At 42.7% G+C, this 25,189-nt stretch overlaps 1 protein-coding gene across 3 annotated transcripts; it reads right to left on the bottom strand.

Annotated features, from left to right (window-relative positions):
- Positions 1-31: 31 nt before the first annotated feature.
- Positions 32-22,873, bottom strand: si:dkeyp-19e1.3 (USP6 N-terminal-like protein). 3 transcript variants are annotated; one of them, XM_028584801.1, is made up of 15 exons: positions 22,855-22,873; positions 22,037-22,077; positions 9,326-9,399; positions 8,521-8,606; positions 8,284-8,323; positions 8,113-8,193; positions 7,707-7,814; positions 7,488-7,597; positions 5,818-5,866; positions 4,136-4,256; positions 3,477-3,571; positions 3,162-3,227; positions 2,880-2,979; positions 2,281-2,433; positions 32-2,160 (listed from the first exon to the last, which is right to left on the bottom strand). In XM_028584801.1, exons 3-15 carry the CDS (start codon positions 9,389-9,391, stop codon positions 677-679), a joined length of 2,559 nt encoding a protein of 852 aa, XP_028440602.1. In that variant the 5' UTR covers positions 9,392-9,399; positions 22,037-22,077; positions 22,855-22,873; the 3' UTR covers positions 32-676. The 3 variants fall into 3 exon arrangements, with proteins under 3 accessions (XP_028440602.1, XP_028440601.1, XP_028440600.1); XM_028584800.1 differs by lacking the exon at positions 22,855-22,873 and adding an exon at positions 22,677-22,698; XM_028584799.1 differs by lacking the exon at positions 22,855-22,873 and having other exon boundaries at positions 22,037-22,388.
- Positions 22,874-25,189: the final 2,316 nt, after the last annotated feature.

Genomic DNA, 25,189 nt, shown 5'->3' with positions numbered 1-25,189 from the left:
AGATACAGTAAAGAAACCTGTGTCATATTAACTTTTTTTTTTTACTCGTTACAGTTTGACATACTGTTGAGATGTGTGAGCCTGCTCACAGTTGACCAGAAATGCAGTAGAAATGTACTGTATAGGCTTTGGGTGCTTTAGCAAAGATGACGTTACTCTGCAGCCTCGAAAGCCCTTGGGTTAGAGTTGTTAGCCTCAGCGCACTGCGATCAGGTTAAGACACTTTGGTTGTAAATGAAACTAACTGGAGACGAGGCGACAGTGGAACACTCAGCTGGTATAAGATCACCTTATTTCACTGTGTACATTTCTATTTACCGACCCTCGACATTGAGGACCAAATCTGGTATCGCACACTAACTAGGTGCAGGCGAGTTGATGGACTCATTTTTTTGTGCGGCAAACGGTAACATTGGCAGCAGTTTTAAATACAGTTAGAAAAGTTAACTGAAAAAAAAAAAGGTGCAAGTATCACATAAATCTGTACATATCAATGGAAAACAAAAGTCCTTACACACAGACACACACACACACACACACACACACACACACACACACACACAAAATAGCTACTGGCCTTTCGCCTCTTAAATGGCTTTGAAATCTAATCGAGGTATTACCGGGAGTCCCAATCATCTTGGCATAATCGGTAACACTTGAACGATACTTAGAACCTTCAAAAGGTCACTGATTTGGGCAGTTGCTGTCCACTTGCAGGCATCCTGCAAAAGTCTGGGCTGGATCGGACCAGGGGCACCCCTACTGCCGACTGTCCTGAGGGCCTGGAGTGTCCTGGGGGAGACCCCGTGTACAACAGTGGCGCTGGGAAAGCAGAATGGTTCCTGGGGCCCCTAGAAAAAGGCTTAGAGTAGCCGGGCGAGGTGGCTCTGTGTGTGTCTGAACAGCTGGCAGCGCTTCCCGTGTTGGGACTGAGTCTGTCAGCAAAACTAGCTGGAGGAGGGGGGATGATGGAGTCCTCCACCCAGCTGTCCTCTCCTTCATATTCCGGCTCCTGAGGCAAACTGGGGAGAACGCACAGCGAGGGAGGAATAGGGGAAGGCGACGGAGGGATGAACACGGGAGGTGGAGGCGGAGGGATGAACGCGGGAGGTGGAGGTGGAGGGAAGAGAGCGGGGTCGTAGTCCCCGTCCGTGGTATGTGGGGGATTGCCATGCATGCTGGGACTTTCCTCAGGCGTGGAGCCCAGCAGCCTCTCCAGGTAGCGGTCGTCCTCGTCGGCCTCGGAAAGGTTGTCGTACTGGGAGGTGTTGGAAGGCCGTCTGTCTCCCGTGTGCATCGGGACGTAGAGAGAGACTGGGAACTTGGTTGGCTTTGGGGGAGGCAATCTGGGAGAGGAGGAGGAGGAGGAGGATGTGTTCCAGGCACTGGGAGTGGAAGGCTTCCTGGGAAGGGAAGGCTTTGTGGGAGGGGAAGGCTTTGAGGGAGGAGGTTTTTTCTGTGTGAGGTCAAGAGACGTGGGTGGTTTCGGGCATGGTTTTGGAGATAGCTTCATTTGAGTGACAAGTGGCGAGGCTGAGCGAGGGGAAGGAGAGCGCCGCGGAGTCTCCGGGCTGGTCCCAGTGCACAGGTGGGGGGACTCGCTGTCCAGAGGGCCTTGGTCATTCTGCTCAGTGTAAAAGAAAGGTGGCGGTGGCAGATCCGGAAGATCCATGAATTCCTCCTCAGTCTGCACAGCAAGAGCTTCCAAATCAAGGGGCTCGTAGGGCGGGGGCCAAGCCACGGGCTCGTCCCGGGTCTCTGGGTCTCCGGTCTGGCTCTCCTGTTTTCCCACATCTTCGGTCTGGCTAACGTCTGGAAGCGACTCCTTCGCATCTCTGTCCAACTTGACCTCAGCGCAGCGTATGTCTGCTTTTGGAGGTAACGGAGGTGCTCTGCAAGGCCTTAAAGGAGAAGGTGTACCTTGTGTGTGCACTACAACTGGGTCAGGTGAAGGCAGAAGAGGTGTTCTCGAGTCCTGGGGCTCTGCAGGAGAAGGAGTTTGGTGTAGGGCGATGCTGTCGGTTTTCTGGGCCTCTGTAGTGGGTTGGCTGTGGGGCTGCAGATTTATTTTGACCTCCAGTGGAGAGTCGGGCTGCAGAGGCAGAAGGAGAACTGGTCTCTCTTGACCCAGAGGTTTCTTTGGCAGCTCCTCTGACTTGGCTAAAAAACAAACAGGAAATGGAACATAGGGAATTCATCAACAAAAGGGGGGAAAATAAGATACTTGAATGTGGCTTTAAACTGAAAAATAAAAAAGGGAACAAAAGAACACAACTGCACCTGGAGGAGGTTGGTCCAGCTTTTTACTGCGAAGCTCAGACATAGCAGTGTGTAGCTGTTCAACCACCACATCATCAGGCAGGAAGAAAGAAACCCCCATCTGCTCCTGGAGAAACTCCCTCAGCTCCTCTAATGGAAGCTTCTGCAGGCGCTCTGATTGGACACACACAACCCAGATACAAAAAGTTAAGTCACAGAATGGGAGACGCTAAGCTATGAGGTTGAACGTCCTGAGGTAACCTCTGTGATATGAACAATGAATGGAAATCAAACTGTCAAAGAACAGCGCTTCAGCCCAGGCCTAACTTTGAGACACCAAGAAAAGAAGTGGCCCATCAAAGAGCTGTTTTGCAAGAATGTAACCGTGCTGAGGCAATGCTCGTGCAAGGTGTCCAATGAAAAGTCAGCCTTTGATTTTTCTCCACAGCAACCGCCCACTTGCATTATGTAAACTATCCAGTTAGGAGGCAGCCAAGCCGGAGGCAGCCAAGCGGAAGGCAGCGTCACTGGTATAGCAACAGCAGCCGCGTCTGTATCTGTGCATGAAACTGGTCGGACTCGCTCGGCACGGGAGAGAACGTCATCATCCTCATACTCACTCTTGTGTAACTTGAGGGTTGTATAAGCCATGGCAGTTAGCATCTTCTCTCCCTCCATTATGTAGATGTCCCATAAACGCAGGGTGAGGGTGAAAGGGGTCTGTTATGTGAGACACACAGCAGCAGATTTTAAAAAACAAACAACACCTGGTTCCATGTTCAAAGGTATTAGCGATGGCATGCGCTATGATATACTGACGAAGGAGTTAAAATGCAGAATACGTCTGGCACTAGATATAAACGGGGAAGAACATACATGCAGTTTGTGTTCCAAATACTCACTCTGTCAATGAAGCACTGCAGAAACCATTTGGTGGTGTAAATCCCTGTTGTCATCTGCTCCTTATCCTGTGGAGCAAGAATTAATGAGGAATAGTCTCCTATGGGAAGTCACTTCACGTAATCTGTCCTCAGTTAAAAATCTAACGTTCCAAATGACCCTTGGACTGGCAGTAACATTCTGAGCATGTGGCCTTTTGCGACATAAATTAATCATACAATGAGAAATGGCCCGAATAAATCGACTGCAGTAAGTGAACTTCCAAGCAACCGATTAGCTCCATGAAGCATCAGTCGTACGCATGTGCTTTCACTTACCAGGTGTTTCTTCAGCTTTGGCAGCATTTTGGAAAGGACCAAATCATGATGGGCCTGGAAACGGTGCAGCTTGGGAAATCCTGGGATGAAGAACCCTAGCACGGTAGAAATATATAAACCAGCAGGTCATAAATGGTGTGTGGTAATAGTAGAGGCATAATATTTATTTACAAGTATTTCCATCTTCAAAGACTTGAACAAGGGCACTGGGAAAACGAGACAAGATCTGTGATGTCCTTTGATCATTTGGAAAATGTGGGGCATTTTGCTTTCAATTAGCTGTGGTTTTCTGCAATAGGAAATTCTGTACACCATTCATTTTGTAGCAATATTATATGAAAATGTGTGTAAAGTTGACAGGCATACATGAAGTGGAATAGACCATTTTAGTTTTTCCAGCTCTTGAAACTAAATAAGTAGATGTTTCACTCAATTATAAAATAAAACAAGATGTCCGATACATTTTTCAGTACATATTTTCACATTCATAAAGACTTAGACACTTTGACAAACCTAACTAAGCACGGGTTAGGATTGGTTCCAGTTTCACAACTCAAACACATTTCTGTACCTTTCGATAAGAACGGTTATATTATTTGATAGGTCTAAACTTTAAATCAGCTCGTTTCGGTCAGCCTTCATTTCTTCCTCTGTCTCACCGTGCATGGCATGCTTGCCGTTGGTGAGGAGCTGGGACAGAGCCCAGAAGGCGTCTTCCTCATTCAGGTACATGAGCAAGATGGCAGCAATCTGACTCATTCCCTGACAGTAGCTCACCTCCTGGGGGAACACAGACAGGTTCAATTAAACAGAATGGGGGAAATAAAGAGGATTTATTCATAATTTAATAGTAGAACGCATCTGAATGTCTGATGTGGTCTGAAGCCAGACTGTGGATGTGTGTGGTTATACGGCACAAAAGGACCTACTGTACATGCAGCTACGATATTATAAACCCTTTTACCGGCGGTTGTTCAAATATTTACAGTAGCCCAACGTACATTCTCAGTAATGTCATGTCTTCAACTTGAAATCCAACACACACACACACACACACACACACACACACACACACACACACACACACACACACACACACACACACACACACACACACACACACACACACACACACACACACACACACACACACACACACACACACACACACACACACACACACGGTATTTGTCCATATTAAGGCCGATTATTGGGCAGCCAGAAATGGACACTCCAACGTATCCTTTCAAGGAAGTACAGTAAATATAAATCAGGGTTACAGTGGGGTTAAACTACACATTCTCCACATTCTTCTCTATCGTCACATAGGCAAAAGGACAAACACACCCCCCCCCCTACCTCTTTCTTGCTCACTCTCTCCTACTGACCCAGTTTCTTCTGAGCAGTGTGTGAAAAGAGGAAAAAGGGAACAGCACATGCACATTTCCTCTGGCTCAAACACCTCTACAAAGCATGGACCGACTACAGAGCCTAATCTGAAAAAGAAAACTGACTTGGACTGTATTTGTGTGGGTAGGGAGATGTAATGTACTGTACACAAGACTGAATGGTAATATTTCTATCCCTACCAGACAGCAACAATCTGTGCTTATACTGGAATTAATGTATACAGATTAATCCACATGTACAAATGTGTTGAGATACAGGCTAGATTCACACGCATTTCCTGTATTTTACCAAATATGTGTTGATACAGAGAATTCCTGCTTGGCTGCAAAAGCCAGCCAGACAGAGACAAGCTCTGGCGTGTGGTAGAGAAAGCGCAGAGGGACTTTAAAGTAAGATGCAAGGAATCCTCATTGTTTCTAACCTCAGCATCCACATACTGCATTTCAAATACATAATGGTAAAACAAAGACTGTTAAGATTACAAAATGAATGTTGTTTATTAAAACAAAAAGGGACGAAACTGCCTGGCTTGGGCCCTCATGACGAATCTTATGTTTGCAACTTTTCTGACAGCGTATCTCAAATCAAGAAAACCAGGCTCATTTGCACCGTTTTCTTGCCGTTAAAAATATACTGTATGTAATGTCAAAGGGGAACTTAGTTGAAGGATGTGAGTGCTGACTGTGGATGTGTGTTCACTGGTGGTCTGACTGTTATAAATAAAAGATCTCACCGAAAGCCCTAAATAAGAATGAGAACAGAAGAGTTTAGAGTGCTTTTTTTTTTTTTTTTTTTTTGCTGTATGGAAACTAACACGCTCGATGGACTGTTACGCCCCTTACGTGCTGCACAGCCAGTGTACACAAGACTCCCCCGTATTATGTAACACAAACTTAGGAATGCACACATCTACACACACAGACACACTTACCGTGTTGTAGACGGAGTAAGCTGCTAGGACGTGAAACAGGGCCTGCTGCCTGGAGAGGGAACAGAGAAACCACAGGTTAAAATGAGGATGGGGTTCCTTAGCAACAATCTAGCAAGCTGAAACAGTCGGAGTATAGTGGAATGTATTCCGTGACAAATTAATTCCCCGATAATGAATTCCCAGAGGCCACGACTACTGATTTCTCAACCGCGTTCTAACTAAATTAACTCCATCAATCAACACAGGCCGACTAAAAACAGCTGCAAATAGTTTAGAGGAGGCTCACACGTCCTGGCTGCATCATATCATCCCGATAGTGTTTGTATAAATCGGTGGGTTTTTGTGGATAATCTGTGCCTCTGCCCAGCGGTCCGAGGCCTGAGCTCTCCAGCGTTGCTTTTAAGTATTAAAAGCAACGCTTTGAAAATACGTGAAAATACTGATGTGATCTATCAGGGCCAGAGTGACAAAAAAAGTTTGTGTTTTAAGGGATCAATAAAGCCCCCCCCCAAAAAAAAATGTATCACATAGTTTCTTCCAAAGCATGCAGCGTCTATCCAGTTTCTATGACCAAAGGGTTGTGTGATACATGGCTAATTAAATCTGGAGTCTCAAACGGTTTCAGACAGTGAACACAAGGCAGCTATTGTGTGTTGTGTGTGTGTGTGTGTGTGTGTGTGCGCGTTTGTGTGTGCAAATGTGTAATTAAGCGCAGAAGTGGCATTAACGAATATAATGTGGACATAAGAGGATGTGTCCCCTTCCAGGCCTCTATAGTAAATACATGTCTTATAGACAGAGACAGGAAAAGCAGCTTGAAATAGCTGTCAGTGTCTCGGTGTGAATGAGACAGCTGTTGACCTGCAGGGAAGGAGTGGGCAGCCAAGCAGGATGGAGTGGTGTTTTGGTCTGTTTGGACTGGTGGCTTTGAATTGAAGGGGAAGTACGTTCCAAAGAGCGAGAGGAGACCACTCAGCCGCACTCTGTCAGAGTTAAACTGACAAAAAGGACAAGCCAGTAGCTCTCTACGAGTTCAAACTCAGAGCTGTCCCACAATTGTGTCCTGAAGCTCATTTAATGCTTGTGTAATATATATTTATATATATATATATATATATATATATATTTTATATGTATATTGACATTCTATCGACTTGGACAGTGTTATTCTGTACATGCACACTTGATAGGTAGGTGCACATTTCTGTATGAATGCCATTTCCTGTGGGGCTTTGTGCACTGACAGGAAGACTAATAAAACACAGAGAAGGAAACCACCGTTTTTGTGTGTGTGTGTGTGTGTGTGTGTGTGTGTGTGTGTGTGTGTGTGTGTGTGTCTCAAGGGTTAAGCCAGAGGTCACTCTTTGCAGAGTCTTAGCAAGGACAAACTTGAACATGTGAGGTGACAAAGAAAATAAAAACAAGAACTGTGGAGACACTAAAAGGGGTTGAAGACATTTGGTCTGAAAGCTACCTAAACGGTTTCACTTATTTTACAGGCTAAAAAAGAGAAGTAGTCCTATAATCCAGAGGAAACATTAGCAGTGCGTTTGCTCTCACTCTCACACTTAGGATAGGTACAAATTACTCAGGGCCTCTGATGTGACTAGACAAACTGAAATGCAAGCCGTTCCACGCAGCTTTTTGGCTGAACGAAGCTAAGAACTCACTTGACTCCAAAGCGGTCCATGAACATGATGTGGTTCCTGAAGGTTCTGTTGACGTCTAAGTCGATCTGTTTGATCTCTGTGGAGAAGTTACGAGCCTGCTGCTTCATTCTCTATAGGATAGAAAAAGGACAATGGTGTTCTAAAAGCTGGGCGACTTTAAGAACTTGCCCTTTCACAGATGCATTTTAGAGTCATTTTCACCATTTTCAAAATCCATACCTCATATTTTCCGTTGTTATCTTGTTTGACTTTCTTTATGTCCAAAAGCAAGGCCCAGGCCTGGCCTCTCAGCTGCAGAGGGATGCCTTTATACACACGCTTCGCCAACTGAAACACACGTGACAGATATGGGGACTCACTAAACATGAAGAGACTTTATGTTCTCCACGACGACGACTAGAAGAGGCAGAGGGTTAGCTCCTTCTGAATGATAAGGACTCATCACAGGCACTTATGTGCTTGCTTTTCCTGTCTAGACCGGAGAGGAGGGAGGATAAGGGAATAAGCTGTGGTTAAAAGGGGAATGGAAAATAATACATTGAATAGTTGAGTAGGACAACGAAGGGAAGAGAGGGCTAAATTGAGACAGCATGTTGGTGTGGACCGCCACTACGGAGTTACATACCTTTTCACTGTTCCTGTACTTGTCCCACTTCTTCACCATCTTCAGCCATTTCTCCACTCGCTCTATGTCCTGCTGCTTTTGCTGGGGAGAGGAAAGATAAACGTTCATGTGGTCCACTGCATAGACATGCGAAAGGGGCGTAAATTAAGAACGCAAGTTCAAAGTTGCTACCTTTTCTTCAAGCGCACTGGGTGTTGGTAGCTCCTCCTCACTGGAGCAGAAAAGCAGAAATACACAACATGTATTAGAAATAGAGAGACAGAGGATCAGCCAGGTTGAGCACTGATATAAGACATCAGCATAACGTGAGGGAGAGGAACAGAGGTAGTCTAGATACAGATGAAGGTGCTCTCCTAGAATTCAAAACACTGCAAGGAACGCGTCAGAGCTTTAAGTCGGGTAACGTACTGCAGGAAGCCGAAGCGGTCGGTGACCTTATAGATGCTGTAGTCGGCATCCTCCCATGGGTCAATGTTGACGCCCTCCTGCCTGCCCTGAAACAAAAACATACCATAACCCCTATTAGAAAATATCGTGTGAAAGAAGAAGAAGAAAAAAAAAGCAACTTACAAAAGGTGCTTGTGTGTGCTGCAAACAAACTACGTTACAGACAGAACAAGTAGTAAACAGGGACAACAATGATCATGTATTTTCCAAAATTTCCAATTGGCTTTGTTTTCTCCATTACATGTAGTTTTCTCGTTTTCCTATTCTAATGGCTCACTTGAACGTGTTTTAACCCTTATTTGTGAACTACACATGCAACAGTCACTGTGCCATTAATTGAGGATTCCTAGTGATCCCATCTTCACTGCCTGTTGGTAATGAATATTCTGAGTTCACGCATTGCAGACATCACTCAGGGCCTCTCTGTTCAAAGACCATCACCTCCCCCGTTCTGATGTGTTAGATACACCTTTACTGCCATTCGTTGTGCAAATATTGAGTTCCAAAGAATCAGGATTTTACTTTTTTATTGGTTTGGATCATCTTCACAAAGATGTGGTACACTTTCTGAGCCTGATCTTTGGAAGTGGTGGAAATGTGTCCCAAAGAAACAGCAGAAACATGCTCTGCTGCGTTTCCTCCCAATGAACCGTGGCTTTTGTCGATTTCTAAGCTACAAAACCTCAAGTGCTTTATTTGTGTTCATCATAAATGTCATTAGAGTATTGTCAGAGTTAGGTGACGGCAATCCTGTGCACACACTTACCTTATCATATTTAGTGATGATTTCAGCACGTTCCTCTGCTAGCAATGTATCTATATCCTTCTTCATGTCAAAATCTGGAGGGGAAGCAGACAAAAAATGTCATTCATAGTTACCAAAATTGGCATGAACTGTATTAACGTGCCAGAATATTTTCTTTAATATTTAATTATTAAGATATTGCAGCTTAGTGATTCACTGCTGGTTGTTGCTGTGGAATATGAAGAGTGTATGGAGATATGATCACATACTCTAACCCAGTGTTTCTCAAATGTGGGTACGTGTGCCCCTAGGGGTACGTTGGAGGACTGCAGAGGGTACGTGAGATATTTATCAAAATGTTTAAAGAGTTCCAAGGCTGTTATCCAGAACATTGTTCCTCTTTATGTAGAATTTTTTTTTTTTCTACTAAAAATGGGACATTTGTGTCGCCTTCTTTGGACCTAATCTTGCCTTCCTTCCTATACTGTCCTTCTACTTTTTACAAGTTTCTCGCTTTTTCTTCTTATGTCACTTTTTGAAGTTTTTGATACTATTTTGACCTATTCTTGCCTTACTTCATTCCTTCTTTCTACCATCTTCTTCCAAGTTTTTGTCTTTTTTACAGTTTTTGTCTCTTTTTCTCATTAGCATTTAAATGTTTTTTTCAGTTACAAGGCTGTTGGTTAGTAAATCTATCGCTGACATCGCTGTACTGTTCCTGTTTATATACACTTTTTTTTCTACCGAAAATGATTAGCACTTAAATAAACAATTCAAAAGGGGTAGCCTACATTATTGAATAAAGTTTGAGAACCACTGCTCTAACTTATTCCTAGGCATAACATGGATACATTTTGCTTTAATGTAATACTTAAGACTAATAACAGTAGTAGCCAAACCCTTTTTGCATGGAGGATAGATTCTGACTGGACATTTTCTGACTGAACGTACACAGAACAGAACAAAACAGACCAGGCATCATTTGAGCTAGTGTCATCTTATCCCTTGAGATGAAAAAGACCACACAGTATGCTGTATCTCCTTTCCACATGTCTCACCATAATATCAGCTTAATATTAACTGTCCTACTCACTTATCCACCATCACCAAAACCCTAAAGGAACAGTAGCTCATCTGGCAAATTATAGAAATTGTTGTTCTTTAAAAGAAGACGTTGCATGTCTATGAGGAGTGTGAAGACACAGGCCACGAGGCCATTAGCAACTTCCTGTTAGTGGGCCCGGAGCTTCAGCTGACAAGACGGTCAGTGTCATTAGACTTCAGCTCGAGGTCACAGATGTGTGAACTTATGGTTAGTGGTATACTGACTGTTACTCTGCTACTTTTTGAAAAATAGAAATTATAATAATGAGTGACAATATTCAAAAGTTTTCTTTTTTACATTTCTTATTACGTTTCTTTGTTTAACCGCAATTAAATGCTAACATTAGCTAAGGTCTTAAGGCGTATGACGGCGCAATTGTTGATTGTGTTTAGATACGCCAAATTTATATTGTACAAGTGGTTATGGTCGGACTATATATTATTATTATTTCAATTGTCAGTTGTTTTCACTTGACCCTATACACGTTCATAGCAAGAAAAATGATGGGGGAGATACAGTTAGAAAAAATGTAGAAGAATAAATCCATTTCAGATCCAAGTGGTTTCAAAAAGCATAAAGAAAGAAAAAAAAACACTTGAAAACGAGAAAGCTTCTATTTACATGTCAGACCTGATTTTGTAGCAGATATGTTACATGTGGCTGATTAGGGCTGTTAAATCAACTGTTCCTCACCTACCACATTTGTCTAAATATCAGCTTGTAAATCCAAATAAAATGTCTTATAAGGCCAGCTCAGGTCAGACTGCGAGTGGATCAGAAGGGTTTAGACTCAAACTTCTTAACCTCTCACAATATCAAATAATCCGTGCAGTGAAACGGTTCCAAGCACGCTTCCCAACCTTTTTCCCCTCCTTGATTTTGGAACGCACAAATACTGTGTCTAACATCCCAATACTCCTCTGGGGCGTTTCCAGACTCACATGCATGACATACGTGACATGTATGTAGTCATTTGCGCCTCTGCCTGTGTGCAAGGCACAGAAGGTGACAACTGAGGCCCGAGCTGTTGCTCCTGGAACCTCAACCCCTCCCTTTTTCCTTACAGTATAACCCCTCCCTGACCCCGGTCTGCCCCTTTAAGCGGTGTGGAGGAGCTCTGGCAGCAGACTCGGCTGTTTAGCAGTTGTCAGGGCTGAATAATCGCCCGAGAGAGAACAGCCTCACCTCTCGTTTGCCAGACCAGCATCTCAGAGTGATGTTTGGATATGAAGAATATGCCAGTTATGCCTAGCAGGCACAGTGGCTGATAGGAGATAAAGGAAACCGGTACAAAACCCAGGCCCGTCGCACCCTTTGAATGTGGGCCTACTGCAAGCATCAGAGTTAAGGACCACCTGCTACTATCTGGTCTTTATTTTAAGTAACAAGGTAAACAATAAGGCCTTTGTCACGATGCAACCTTAAATGCTGTCACGGGACAGACGCCTAAGCTAGGACAGTTGAAATGAAAGTCTTTGAACAGGCAGATTTTTAGGATGAGCTAGAGCAGTTTTTTTGCCAGTCGTGACAGTCCAAAACCAACCATTCAGTGACTTTTGTTTAATAAGGTCACATGCTATGAGGAAAACTCTAGAGGAGGGTCCATCGCAACAGATGCCAAGACGAAGGAATGCTTTCACTGACGTTTGACAACATGAGTAGCCAGCTGAGGCCTCAAGCGGTATGCATGTCTGGCATGCCTTGCAGCAACAGGTGTGAAGGCACCTGACATCTTCCAGAAAACACCATGTAACGTTTCCCTACAGACCTAGGCCTTGTGCTGACCACGACAGAGTTTGTCTGAAACGATGGGACATTTACCCAACATGGAGACATTCCCGACGGAAAATGCACAGGACAGAAAGTGTGAAAGCAAACTGAGGCTTTATTTTTATGCTTTTTGTCGGATACCAAGTAACATTTAAACCTGATCCCCAAAACCCCAGCATCCAGTCTTGTCCATCAAAACAACAGCTGAGTCTCTTGTCTAACAGGTGGGCAGTGAAACCAGACCACTGAACAAATGGCCTCTGCTGTCCTATGCTTTCCTTTTTACAAATGTCCCTTTTCCCGTCTATCTCAGGTCAAACTATTTCAGGTTTTTCGAGGCGTAGGCATATTTTTCTGAACAGCTGAGTAAGCGCTCTGCGAGGTGGTGCCATTGACATGCCTATATCCTATGATCAGGGGAAAAAACCTGCCTTGTACTTTATATTCACAAGTCTGCTATGACAAGACTCGAAGAAGAAATTAAGTCAAGATAAAGCTGAGTAACTTTGTGTATGTTGCTGCCCTCTCAAGAGGTAGAATATATGAAAATGAAGTCTGAACTACAGAAACGGTTTACATCAGAATTGATGTGAAAAGTTGTGTTGAAAGCCTGTTTGTGTCCTCTGTTTATTTGAATATATACGGCTTATAAATGCTAAATAGGGAGACTTAAAGTAAACCTAAAAATTGTTTAGTTAGCAAATGGATACCAGGCCGAACCAATAATTAGGGCTGGGTTTCCTGGCTACAATTCTCATCTCACAGATAAATAATGTTATCAAGTCCAAGGCAAGGCCACACATAACTAGCAAGAGTTGTGAGACATAGCCTGTGGCTGTGGAGAGGCCTTGAAGTTAGTAATGTTACTCTGAAGGAATACAGCAGAGATGTTTTTTTTTTTTTTAATTCAGGCTGCACGTGGGGAACTGTGAGCTGTTTTCAATCACTGTCTACTAGGTAAATTGGTGTAAAAGGTCGGTTATGCTTCATCTTTAGGTTCCAGCTGCTTACTTCCTGTGTTGAGTCTCCAGACTGCTGATAGTATTGTGTTGGGGCCAGGAAGAAAAGGAAACCAGTGACTGCCACTCCTTCAACAACAGGTTCAATGAGAACTGCGACAAGAGTGTGACAAACAAAACAAAATGGGACTTACTCCAACCAAGGAAAAGCCTTTTATGGACAAAGCTTTAAGTTATCCAGACTTGGTGTTTGGAGTCTGCCAGAAAGACATGAGTAATACCACAATGTGGTCAGTTCACATTAACACTACTGGTATTTTGCTTGTGAGTCACCAACACAGCTGAGGTCCTCCTCAAATGGGTGATCCGTCAAAGGCATTACTTCTTGTGGGTGGTTTAAAGAAATTTACATTGAACAGCTCTTTTCAAGTAGTGGCTAGGAAGGTGGCTAGTTGTGGTGGGGATCAGAGTGTCAAACAGATGAAAGCCGGAGGAAAAAAAAAAGTGAGTAAGCGGCAGAGAAGGTCACTGAGTGGGAGAGAGATCACGCAAATACAATTAAACATCACACCTGGGGGAGTGTATACCGGTAGTAGGTAGGTAGGTAGTAGGGGTGTGTGTCTTTACTGTAGGAGTGAGACCAAATATAGAGAGAAGGAGATTCATTCAGATGTACATTATTTACAGCTTTTAAGTAGATTATACGCTGAAAATGTAAGATGGGAGTCAAGTTCAGACACAGTTGGTATTCACATATTTACATGTTTGCAATCCTTTGTCATGTTTCTCAAAATATAGGCGGAGGGGGCGCGAGCTGGTGAGAAAGCAGTATGTAGGCCAGTTTAGACAGTACACAGATAGCTAAAAAAAAAAAAAAACACTTCCCTGTATGGCTAAATTTGATAACCTGCTTACTTACAGGATACAAGACTTTGAGCCTGGGGTCGAGGTGACATCATTTCCTGTTATGACATAGAGCTCTAAATCTAGCTTGCGTATATAAGTTCTCAGTGCACTGTTGTAACCACAAAGAGCTTGCACAGCACTGTGAATCACATCAAGCTAGGAACATGGTTTTAAGCAGCGACACAGCAGTCAAAAACCTCCTTTTTTCTAATTTATCACCAAAATGTCCTCTCTCTAAATGCATTGCATCTTCGCGCTGCGTTTAGCCCTGGTATGACCCACATGCCCTAAAGTGTCACGGATTAAGTCAGTCTTTAATGAGACAGAATTGTTGGGACAAATAATTTTATTACAAAGACTTGCAGGGAGTAAAAGCTGTAAGCCGGTCTCTGCACGGAAACCCAAAAGGCTGTGTGTTCCTTTTTTAGAGCCTACTAAGCTAGTAGGCCTATATGGTGCAAAAATATAAAACGTAAGAAGAAAGTGAGGCTCAGATCTGCATTGCCCTATCAATGCTCTACTCATTAGGTAGAAGGTCTACACACAAAAAAAAGGAAACCGATGACATTCCATTCAAATTAGATTGTTACACTGAACTATAACATATCCATTCTGCTGCATTTGGTTACTCTTTACCCCATTTCACTGGGATGATAAAGCACATGTCCTCTTTTAAATATACTTCTACACTTCCTTGATCCATAATCATCTCTCTTTTGGCATCTAATCAATCTTAATCTGAGCAGTAGTCAGAGTCAAGGCAGAGGATTAAACAAGAGCAAAATCAGGACGACAGCCTGAGATTAGAAGGAGTCTGGCAGTAGTCAACCAACTGTAGGAGCCTGGAAACTCTGAGTGCAGCGAGCTACACTGGACTGATAGTAAGGGGGGTGTATTTACGGTGTGTGTATATGTAAAGTATGTGTGTCAGTGTAGGCAGACATCTTGAGCTGAAACCGTTAAGTGAAACTACATCAGGGTGTGGAAAGTTTAAACCAACCGCACCAAGGACGGAAATATATTGCATTGAAACCCAAAGGGACAGATTTATCTAATTCTAAGATCCGATCACATTTTTCATACAGCATTTTTTTTCTTTTTTTGTGGCTGGCACTTAAACCCGCTCCCCAAACTGCTGATGGCGTGACGGAGGAGGAGAAGACGACAGACTTTTGGTTCTTTTTACCACTGAATGATCAGTCAATGCTGCGTGGTCAGCCAAAGGACGCTCTGGCTCCGAGATCCGACAAGCTCAGGCCATGCACTCATTCAACCTGGTTACCCTCACAGAGCATACTCCCATAACGGGCTCTCCTATCATATATCTGTGTCATTTATTATCAGTAGCCTCAGTCAGTCAGTCATGTATTATTGTCCTGCACATGCTTTACATTCACTGAAATTATCACCCCACCCAAAGGCAACTATTAAAAGTCTTATTTTGGTGATTCATAAATAAGTCCTTAAAACTTGTGTTTTTGTATTCAAATTGAAAACATCTAACATTGAAGATTCAGAATGTTAAATAACTGACACATCAAGGAATTTTGCCTCATTTGTGGGTCTGTCTCCAGTATACGTAGCTCCTATGACATTTAGTTTCTTAATATGACTGCACAATGTAATGTTGTCTAATACAAGACCTTAAGATATCATAACAGATAACACACATTGAATGTATTACTTTGGCAACTGTGATAGTAGTAGTAGTAGGTAATCATTTCAGTAATTACGGCAGTACAATTCACTGCAATAAACTTCAAGGAATGAACATTGGCTATAGGCTCATGGTGATTGTGGAGAACAAGCATATCATTCCAGTTCAGAAAAGGAAGGAGGCTAACAAACGACCACATGGCTCTAATTTCCACATGAAGAGGTCTGAAGTCCCAGATGGCTTCAGAGCTCCAGTTTTTAATGGGTGTCAGACACACAGTGTGTGCATGTAAGCATGCATGTGCCCAGAAAACAGAAGAGAAACAGTGAGAGAGAGAGAGAGAGATGGGGATGATCGCTCTAGGAGGTGGTTTCTCTAGTTTAAGCAGGGGCAAGGTAGCTTTGGAAATTAAATTTGGAAATGTTACAAATGTCTTTGTGCTTTGTGCTGTTAAAGTAGCTCCTGTCCCGGTACACATATTCCTGCCACAGAAATGCAGTCTGCGCATCTTTTGTAAATTTCCTCTCAACACAACGCAGAATCGGCAGATGAAAACAAATGTTATAAAAAGGGAGCCCCTCAGAGACTAAGAATATCACAGAGTCGCCCCAAAGGAAATCTAAGCAGGCTGGTACAAGATGTTTAACAGCCGTCTCTTTCTTTAAAGGAAGGTATGGAGTCCACAGGGAACTCAACAGATATACAGAGCTGCTCAAACTGGATAACTGAGGGCTTGAGGCTCTAGTGTAAGCCAGAGAGGGATTCAGTATCAGTGCATGATACGCAATTACGAATAACTGGTATAGAAACATCTTGTACTACTAGGTTTTATCTTGTTTGCCATCTTCAAGCATGCTGTCCGTAATGATCAATCATTACATATACAACGATGTGTGCATGGGAAAAAACAACCAGAAACTTTAAGACCATCAGCCTCTCCAGACACATAGCCCACAGGAGGATGCAAATGTAAAATCCCGATGCTACCAAACATGTGTTTTGCAGGTGTGATGGTGGACAATGGCCAATTGTTTACCCTTACCCCAGTGGTTCCTCTCATAGTGGCTAGTGACTAACAGCAAAGCATGACAGTGTGCTAACTTATCTCTTGACTGGGTTGAAGCGACCACTGAAACCATATATACTAGAAAATGAACTTAAGCGGGGAGAAGAATGATATCAAATTAGGCCAATAAGAGAAAACTGCTGGGCAGCCTTGATAGGCAGCCACAAAGTCTCCTTAACAATAACTTCCTTGTCTGTCTTGCTGTCTGAGGCCCTCTCTCCTCCTCAGTCTCCCTCCAATTATTTTGTACGGTGTAGGGTTTGTGTTTATGCACACTAGAAAATAACAGCGACACAAACACTGTGTGACCCAGAGGCAAACCATCCAGAGCACGGGGACTGGGGGAAAAAAGCACATGGCTCAGAATTGTTTGTCCTCCCCAAGGGGCTTTTCTGTCCTGCTCCACTCTGTGTTACCACTGTCACTCTGCCTTATCCTCTTTGCAAAGCTGAGCACAAAGAACACAGATTCACCAACAACACTCACCAAACCTTTTCCCCATCTTAACAAAAAAAAAAAAGAATAACATGTCTGAGTCTGAAAAACTGGAGCTCTCAAGTAAGTATTTCACCCTGCATCTGACCTGGCCTGAGAACCGTCTCTGGTCCTTGCTGCTGCCTCCCCAATTACCTGGGGGGCGGTTTTAGATGCTTGAGTTGCAGCAGGCCAGCCAGAGAGGCCTCGTTTCCCAGAGTGGCAGCACTTTTTCAAGTGGTGGTATGGGAGGGGGGGGGGAGGGTCCTAAATATAACAATGACCACACAAAGTTTTAAATGCTGGAGTTGCAGCAGGCCTGCCAGAGAGGCCTTGTTTCCCAGAGTGGCAGTCTTTTTCAAGGGGTGGTATGAGGAGGACAGGAATATCAAGGGAACAGTATTCATAAACACAAAGCCACAGGATCCTGCTGAGAAAGCCACATTCTCATAAATGGATCCTCTTCCTATAGCAAAGGATGGAGTCATAATAGTAGCAGAGAAGCCAGAGCTCTTAAGCACTTAACAGTTTAAATAACTAGTGTTATTACATTAAAAACTAGCACTGTTACGTTATAAAAGCTTTGTAAACACTGAATATAAAGTCGAACAACCAATGATGAATGGTTAAGGAATGCACAAGGGAAATAGACAATATTTTGGCAAGTTATGCAACCTCCTGCAGAGTCCTGCTGACTGTCATGTTATTTTTAAATTCCAGCTTGTATCTAACCATTTTCAAAATTATCCTTACAAACTCCGCGAGTATTTCTGCAATACATACCTCCTTCACTGCACCTAGATGCAAATGCCACGGTCGCCGAGCTCACGCCAACTTGAGATATGAATACTCACTGTTTGTGTAGGTTACTCCTACAAACCCAGCAGCACAGCGCTTGTTCTTACAATGCCAAACTGATTAAATAATTCAAAAAGGTAAAAACATTGAGAGTGTGTTACCCAATGAGAAAGGTCCAACCAGGCTCATCTCGATTCAGGAGCTAAGCAGAAATGATGCTAGGTTGACTCCACTGGGGATTTGGTTATCATAGTTTCCATGTTCAAATGGATGTTTACAAGCACAGACACAGAGGATTGTGGTACATGGAAGGGGTGCAGCCTTACAGTGGGGGGGACTCACACTGGAGGGGAATTTCACCGCAAGGAGGTTAAAAATTTGGAGCAAACAAATCTGAAGTGGCATCTAAAAAAGACACAAACTAGAGACAATAATAGAGGGGAAATTCCAAGTCAGCCCAATTTAGTCTTTATACAAATGCCAAAAGACAAACAAATATCTGGGCTATTATCCCATAGAGCCATAAACCCATTTCCTCAGTGGTGTATCTGTTTTCAGCCAGAGTAACACTCTACGATCTCAACAGTAGTGTGAACTCAATTTTACTAACGATAGTGTGGGGAATAGATTTGGCTAATTTATAGACAAACTCAGCTCATGCAAATTTGGCACTAGTTCCTGGCAGTGAAGTACAGCCTGAATCAAATGAACCAACACATGGTGGTGCAGTGTGATTATCACTGTGTGGAGCAAGTAGTGCTGCAACTAACTATTGTTTCCATTTATCAGCTAATGTGTCCTTGTATTAAATCATTGATTCATCATTGGTCAATGAAATGTGGGATAAAAAATGCTCATCACAATTTCCCAGATCCCAAGGTGACATCTTCAAATTTATTAAGTTCCCTTGGCCTTTGGAATTAAAATAGCCCCACATCATCACATACCCTTCACCATACCTAGAGATTGGCATGGTTTTATTTCAGTTAGCCTAATAGCTGATTTGATTTGCATTGATATGGATCTTATCTCAGTTAGCTATTAGGCTAGCTGAAATAAAACCATGCCAAGGTCTGATTAGGCCTGGGAATTGGCTGTTGTAATATTGTGATGTGTCTAAAATGATGTCTTTACACCATTAGGAGATTGCATTACAGTAATGGGATACAGTTTTTGGAACTTATTAGATTGCTCCATCTTAGTAATGAATATCCTATACACGACCATCGTCGCACAGATTAAATATCTAACTATTAGGTCAGAAATATCATCCACCGGCCAGCTGAAGCCTTTGCATGTTGTCTCTATGATGGGTTTCCTCCCACAGTCCACATACATGCACGTTGGTTGAACTGGAAATAGCACGTAGGTGTGACAACCTGTCTGCGGTGTACCCCTCACAATCGCCCAGTTGTGTGCGGAGATAGGCTCCAGCACCTTGTGACCCTGACCAAAATAAGCAGGGATATGGACACAGGCTATATTTTAAAGACATCTGGAATGATAACACTGAATCTCTGAAAAGACATTTCATGAGTCACACAGCAGGGCTAACAGCCTCTCTGTCTTCTTTATAGTTGGCAAAAGGCTTCGCTATCTGGTGCGTTTTGTGACACCCAGAGTTGGGCCTTTGACATCTATCATAAAGCCGCCATTCAGGCAGACAAAAAGGCTATTGATGCCTCTCTACGGAAATAATATTATCACAACAGAATACAATAAAGGCTGCTGATTGAAGAGAGTTATGACAGAACCATAGATGGTAGATAGTAATAAAACTATTACATTATATTGAGTTGATGTAGTAGTGTTTTTTTACCTTTATGTATCATTTGCAATGCTGCTGCAATGCTTTAATCCAGAAAAGAAACATTTACATCACTGGTTTTTGATACCTCATGCGTTGAGATATGTGGCGATTTACAGTAGAGAAATTAGAAAAAAACGTAATCATCAACTCTGACCGTACTTAAAATAAAGGCTAACGCTGCTGACTGAGGCCTACTGGCATAAAAACCAAATGAGGGCTCACATGCTTTGTGTCATGCATGGCTCACATCCTGTTGGCATCAGAGAGGGCAGTCAGATTATTGTTCAAAAGAACATTCAAGTCCCTGAAAGCTTTCTACAAATAAAAGTTCAGTTCACACCCATTTCTCTTAGTCAAACTGTACAGCTGGATTTAGCAGTTCAATGATCAAACTTCCCCAGCAAGGCGAAAAGTTAAGAATTTCCCTTGATTTGGCGATGAAGAAAATATACACCAAAGAGGAGGTTATTATAAATACACTGATCGAATAACAGTTTTAGGGGAGTAAGTCATGTGTATCCAACCGCCATTTTCGGCAAAACTGACGATTGGTCGACTCACTGGGACTTGATCTCTCAGATCAGAAATCAAACCATTTGAACACAAGAACACAGAGCAGAGAGAGTGCCACAATGAACAAGAAGAAAAGAAATGATGAGGGATGGGTGGAGGGGGGGCTCTTACGTGCTACTACTCATCACACAAAAGTGCAACAATAGTGCGGTCACCTTTCTGGTGCTTACTCCTCAAACCACAAGCAGTGGCTCACACATTAGTACACACTAAAGGCTGAACATAGCAACAATAAAAAATACAAAACACTCCACGCGCTATGCTATAGTCTTGTGGACGTGTGCATGCCATGTATGGCTAAGAGAAGAAGAAAAAAACTCACCATTATACAGATCTTGACAATCTGTGGACTGATTTGTACTGAGATAATTAGATCCTGTGAACCCATAAGCATATGACTACAGACATGCAAGCGCACAAACACAAAACATATTAATCTATATTAATTAGTCTCCTTCAACTTCCTCCACATGCATTTACAAGCAATGATGCACACCAATTAATGACATATTTAAATGTGAGGCAATGGCTAGAGATAATGTGCACTTGCCATTAGCAACCTGCACATCTGTTACATTACACTGAAAACAAAAACACAATGAGGAGGGGGAAGGGGGGGTGGGGGGGGGGGAAGATGACAGTACAACAATGACCACCAGACATCTGGTAGAGGATGAGAGCTAAATCCTGCTGGAGATCTTTCACTCAGACTGTCTGTAACCTCCCCCACTTTATGTACGAACTAGTGAGACGCCCAGTTAACTCTCCAAAGGGGACCACGCATGGCATGACATGACATATACAGACCAGTAACTGGCCTACTTCTGGACGCTGGAGCATCTGTGGTCTATGTAGTGGACTGTGTAAGGTAAAAGCCAGCTTTCTCAAATGACGAGAACTAGGTCTCCCTAGACTCCCTTGAGAAGAAAATACATACCCTGGCCTGTTATCTCGATCACAATTACGGTTCCTGATTCTGACACTTCTCTTGTACCTGCTGTGTAACGATATGCGTTGATTAAAATGCGGAACTTAAGGATGTCCAGACTGAAACAAATACATTCTGAGAATAAGACCCATACGCAGACATCGTTGTAGTGTGTAACCAAAAAAATGAGAACACAGAGACGGTTCACATTTCACGCCATCCTAGCCAGGGTTTACATGCCATTTAACAGCTGGAAACTAAGCTCGTGAAGAGTGATGCAAAATCAGAAATTCCCCTAGAGAAGCGCTCGGTCACTGTTCTTACCACAGAGGGTTTGTTAATTTAGCAATCTACTCTTACAGTAAAATGTATCTGTTCCCAGAACAAGAACCAGCATACATCTTCATTTCTATAAGTCACGTGCACATGGGATACCAATCTAACGTTATATCCACAGCTCTATACGAGCGAGTAGCCGTTACAATTATTGCTTCCTTTACTGGTTTGTTGTGGATTAGCCAAGTTGTAAAAACACAAAAAGGACCAGATAAGGAGATTCGGGCGACAAGTCTTTTTGTGGCCAACAACGTACTAGCGTTCCCAGCGCTAATGTTAAAGTGAATGAAGACTGGAAGTAAACGGTATCAGAGAAGATATAACGTCCAGTAGCGTTAGCAGCTGCTTACCTTTTTGGGGTGACTTCCCTTCTTCTAGCTAGGTGCTGTACCTACAAGTAGAAACAAAATCCACTATTGTCATTATCTCTTTATCTTATTGTCCAGGTAAGACGTCGCCAAAATACCGTCACTGTGCTGAAGGTTTGTCCCCGACTGTCGACTAGTTTTGCTGAAACCGATGCTGGTCAAACGGACGCACACCCTATCCCAGGTCCACATGCCGCGAGCTGGCTGCAGTTGTCTGTGACACTGGCAGACCAGTGACAGTACGACGCACGCGCACGAGCGGCTGGCGGAAGGCTAGCATGGAGACGAGTCTCCACCATAGACAGTAAGGTCTCCACTGAAGCAAAGTTTGAGCATGCATTTCCGTGTAATGTGCAGGAACTGACCCAAACGACGGTAAGCCATCATATACACTGCTTTTTAAAAAAAAAAATATTATTACTAATATGATACTTAAATATAAACAATGGAGTTCCAATACTTCCTCCATATTTTTGCATTGATGTTATTAAGCTGCAGTTTTGCTAGCTAATAAATCCCCCTAACTAACGCGATGATGAGTTAACGTTAACATTAGTTGAATGATGGTTAGCTAACGCTAGCTCGTGTTAGCTTATTACAGTCATGTTATTTAGGCATTTACCTAACGAGTTTTTAACTTTAAAATAAGCAGTTGCAAGGAAAAATAATCGGATGAAAAAACTATGTGACACAAATGGCCACATTGCGCCCTCTTTTGGATAAACACTAGATATACAGGCAGTGGTGTATAGAAAGAGGCAAAACTGTTAAAGCACTAAAATCTAGAAATCTAGACGCACCCTAGCGGCAGCAAATGTAATTTGCAGCCAACATCTTCATGTGTGTCTGGCTTGTCAGGCTAGTAGTCTACTGCAATAGAGTGGAATATTTTGACCAATGGAGGTCAGTGCAACAGTGGATGTCTTCTACTGAATATGTAGCCTAGCATTTAAGCCATGCCGTTGTTTCAGGGTGTAACACCGAGAAGAAACATAACTTCACATTTGGTGCAATTGCTGTAAATAACAAACAGCAGAACACAGTGCAATTTAATACAAAATCTAAATCTGTCAGCTGAAAGTTGCCTGTGTCTCAGGATTGGCCTATTATCTGCAGCAATGCCCCCATGTGTCTGGATGTACATTAAGTTTTGTGTTGTTTTTCTCTGATTTTCCTTCTTTGTTAATTTTATTAATAACACCTGTGCATTTTATACTATGACCAGTCAAAATGTCTTCTGTGAAAAAAAAAAAGACTTATTTCCACACTTTCTTGACAGACCTTTTTCACAGTAGACAGTTTCACTTGTCATGGCAGAAAGCCCAATTCTAATTAATAACATTAACAATGAGTACACACATTTGGGTGTCCTCATAGCCATACTACTGAGTTAGCATGACCAATACCAAAGCAACTGAAACTGAAACCTAATTGGAATGCATCCTTCAATAATGTTATTAATTAAACCTGTGTTTTTAGTACTGGCACTAGTAGTCTCGCATTGCCAGTCCTATCTCCACAGCACTGTGACTCAATACTGTGAGTCACTCACTAGTGGCCTGCACTAAGAGAAGAGGGATGTTAGGGGTAGCAAGAATCATAAGGTTATGCTCGAAGGAGAAAACAAAAGCAGTCAGAGAAAACACATGACTGTCTCCATCCTCTTCAGGCTAACAGTGGAGTTGGCAGCAAAGGAGAAGGAGGAAGTAATTAATAATATTAAAGATGGCTGCATTTTTTGTAGCTATGCCAATTCTAGAGCCCTGAGGCCTGTACTACGAAGCAAGATCAACATGGCCTGGATCTCTTTCAGTAATCCGGCTTCACCTAACCTAACAACCGCAGTCCTGCATAACCTGTACTACGACGCAGGTTATCAACTAGTTCAGTCAACTCAGGGTTTCCCAATCCAGCGGCGCGCGCGTTCACATAAAAGAGGCGGTGTTTGCGCAGCACGACCAATCGCAAACATCTACCAGAGCCGCATGTTATCCATTATCTCCATAAATATGAAGAACACAGACACGGTTTTACAGGGAAAACGCAATACAGTCGCTGCTTCCTAAAACAGGAAGGAAAGCTGGCAAAATAAATAAATAAATAAATAAATAAATAGCCGACGCTGTAGATGTTTAAATCACAACGCTTATTAATATCACTTCCTCATCAGTAAGGAAGATCTGACCATAATTACACTTGTGCTTTCCATAAACTGTCGTTGCTTTAGCCTATTATTTCAGTTGCAACCCTGGCAGTGGGAAGCGATCATTAGAGCAAATAAAAATTATATTTTTTATTTTGCGCATTGGCGACACATGGCTCAAGAAGCCGATATGTAATTCCCTCCCATTAAAATATATAGGCTATATTTAATAAAAATACCCATGTTAACGGGGTTGTTGGTCTCTCAATGTTTTAACTTTTATGAGCGGGTTAGGGTGAGTCTGGCAACAAAGTCATCATTAATGCGATTAGTAACACCTGCGCTTTTGTCTGCTGTGTTTAAGGCCCATGGACATTGGGGGAAAAGAGAGGTGTTTTCTCTTGTGGCTGAGTAGACCATTGACATGTTAGTTCTTTACAGTGTCCCCCTGCATTGTTATATTGTTTTATGTAACCAAATGATTTCTAAAGTTACAATTCTAACATAATAAGTGGAGCTAAATCTTTATCAGGTTACATTTCGAATTTAGCAATAATCTATCTAACATTACCAGACATAGAGAAGGCCTACTCTATTGATGGTGTCATTATCATGATATAAGGGGGTGGACGCAATATTAAATATGAACATCTGTACAATATAATAAACTATATTACAATTACCTGGAAAATATTGCCTTTATATGTTGTAATTAATATGTTGTTTTTCTTGATACATAAACCATATTGAATCGTACATGGTGTATTTGGTGTATACCTTAACATATTAAAAAGGGAATAAACAACAAGGCCAGGTACTGCTACAGTCCAGAACATAAATGGATGGACTCGATGATGGCAGTGTAGAAGTGCACCGTCATTGTCTTTGGCAGGTTGAACTTATTCAGCCGCAGCAGGAAGTACATTCTCTGTTGTACCTTTTTGATGAGGGAAGCGGAAGGACTCTGGGGAGGCTGGGGTTGGTGGATGGGA

This window comes from Perca flavescens, chromosome 8, assembly GCF_004354835.1.
Source record: "Perca flavescens isolate YP-PL-M2 chromosome 8, PFLA_1.0, whole genome shotgun sequence".
Classification (NCBI taxonomy): Eukaryota; Metazoa; Chordata; class Actinopteri; order Perciformes; family Percidae; genus Perca; species Perca flavescens.
The sequence above is the reverse complement of the archived record's forward strand: the minus strand, read 5'-3'. Positions and strand labels throughout refer to the sequence as shown.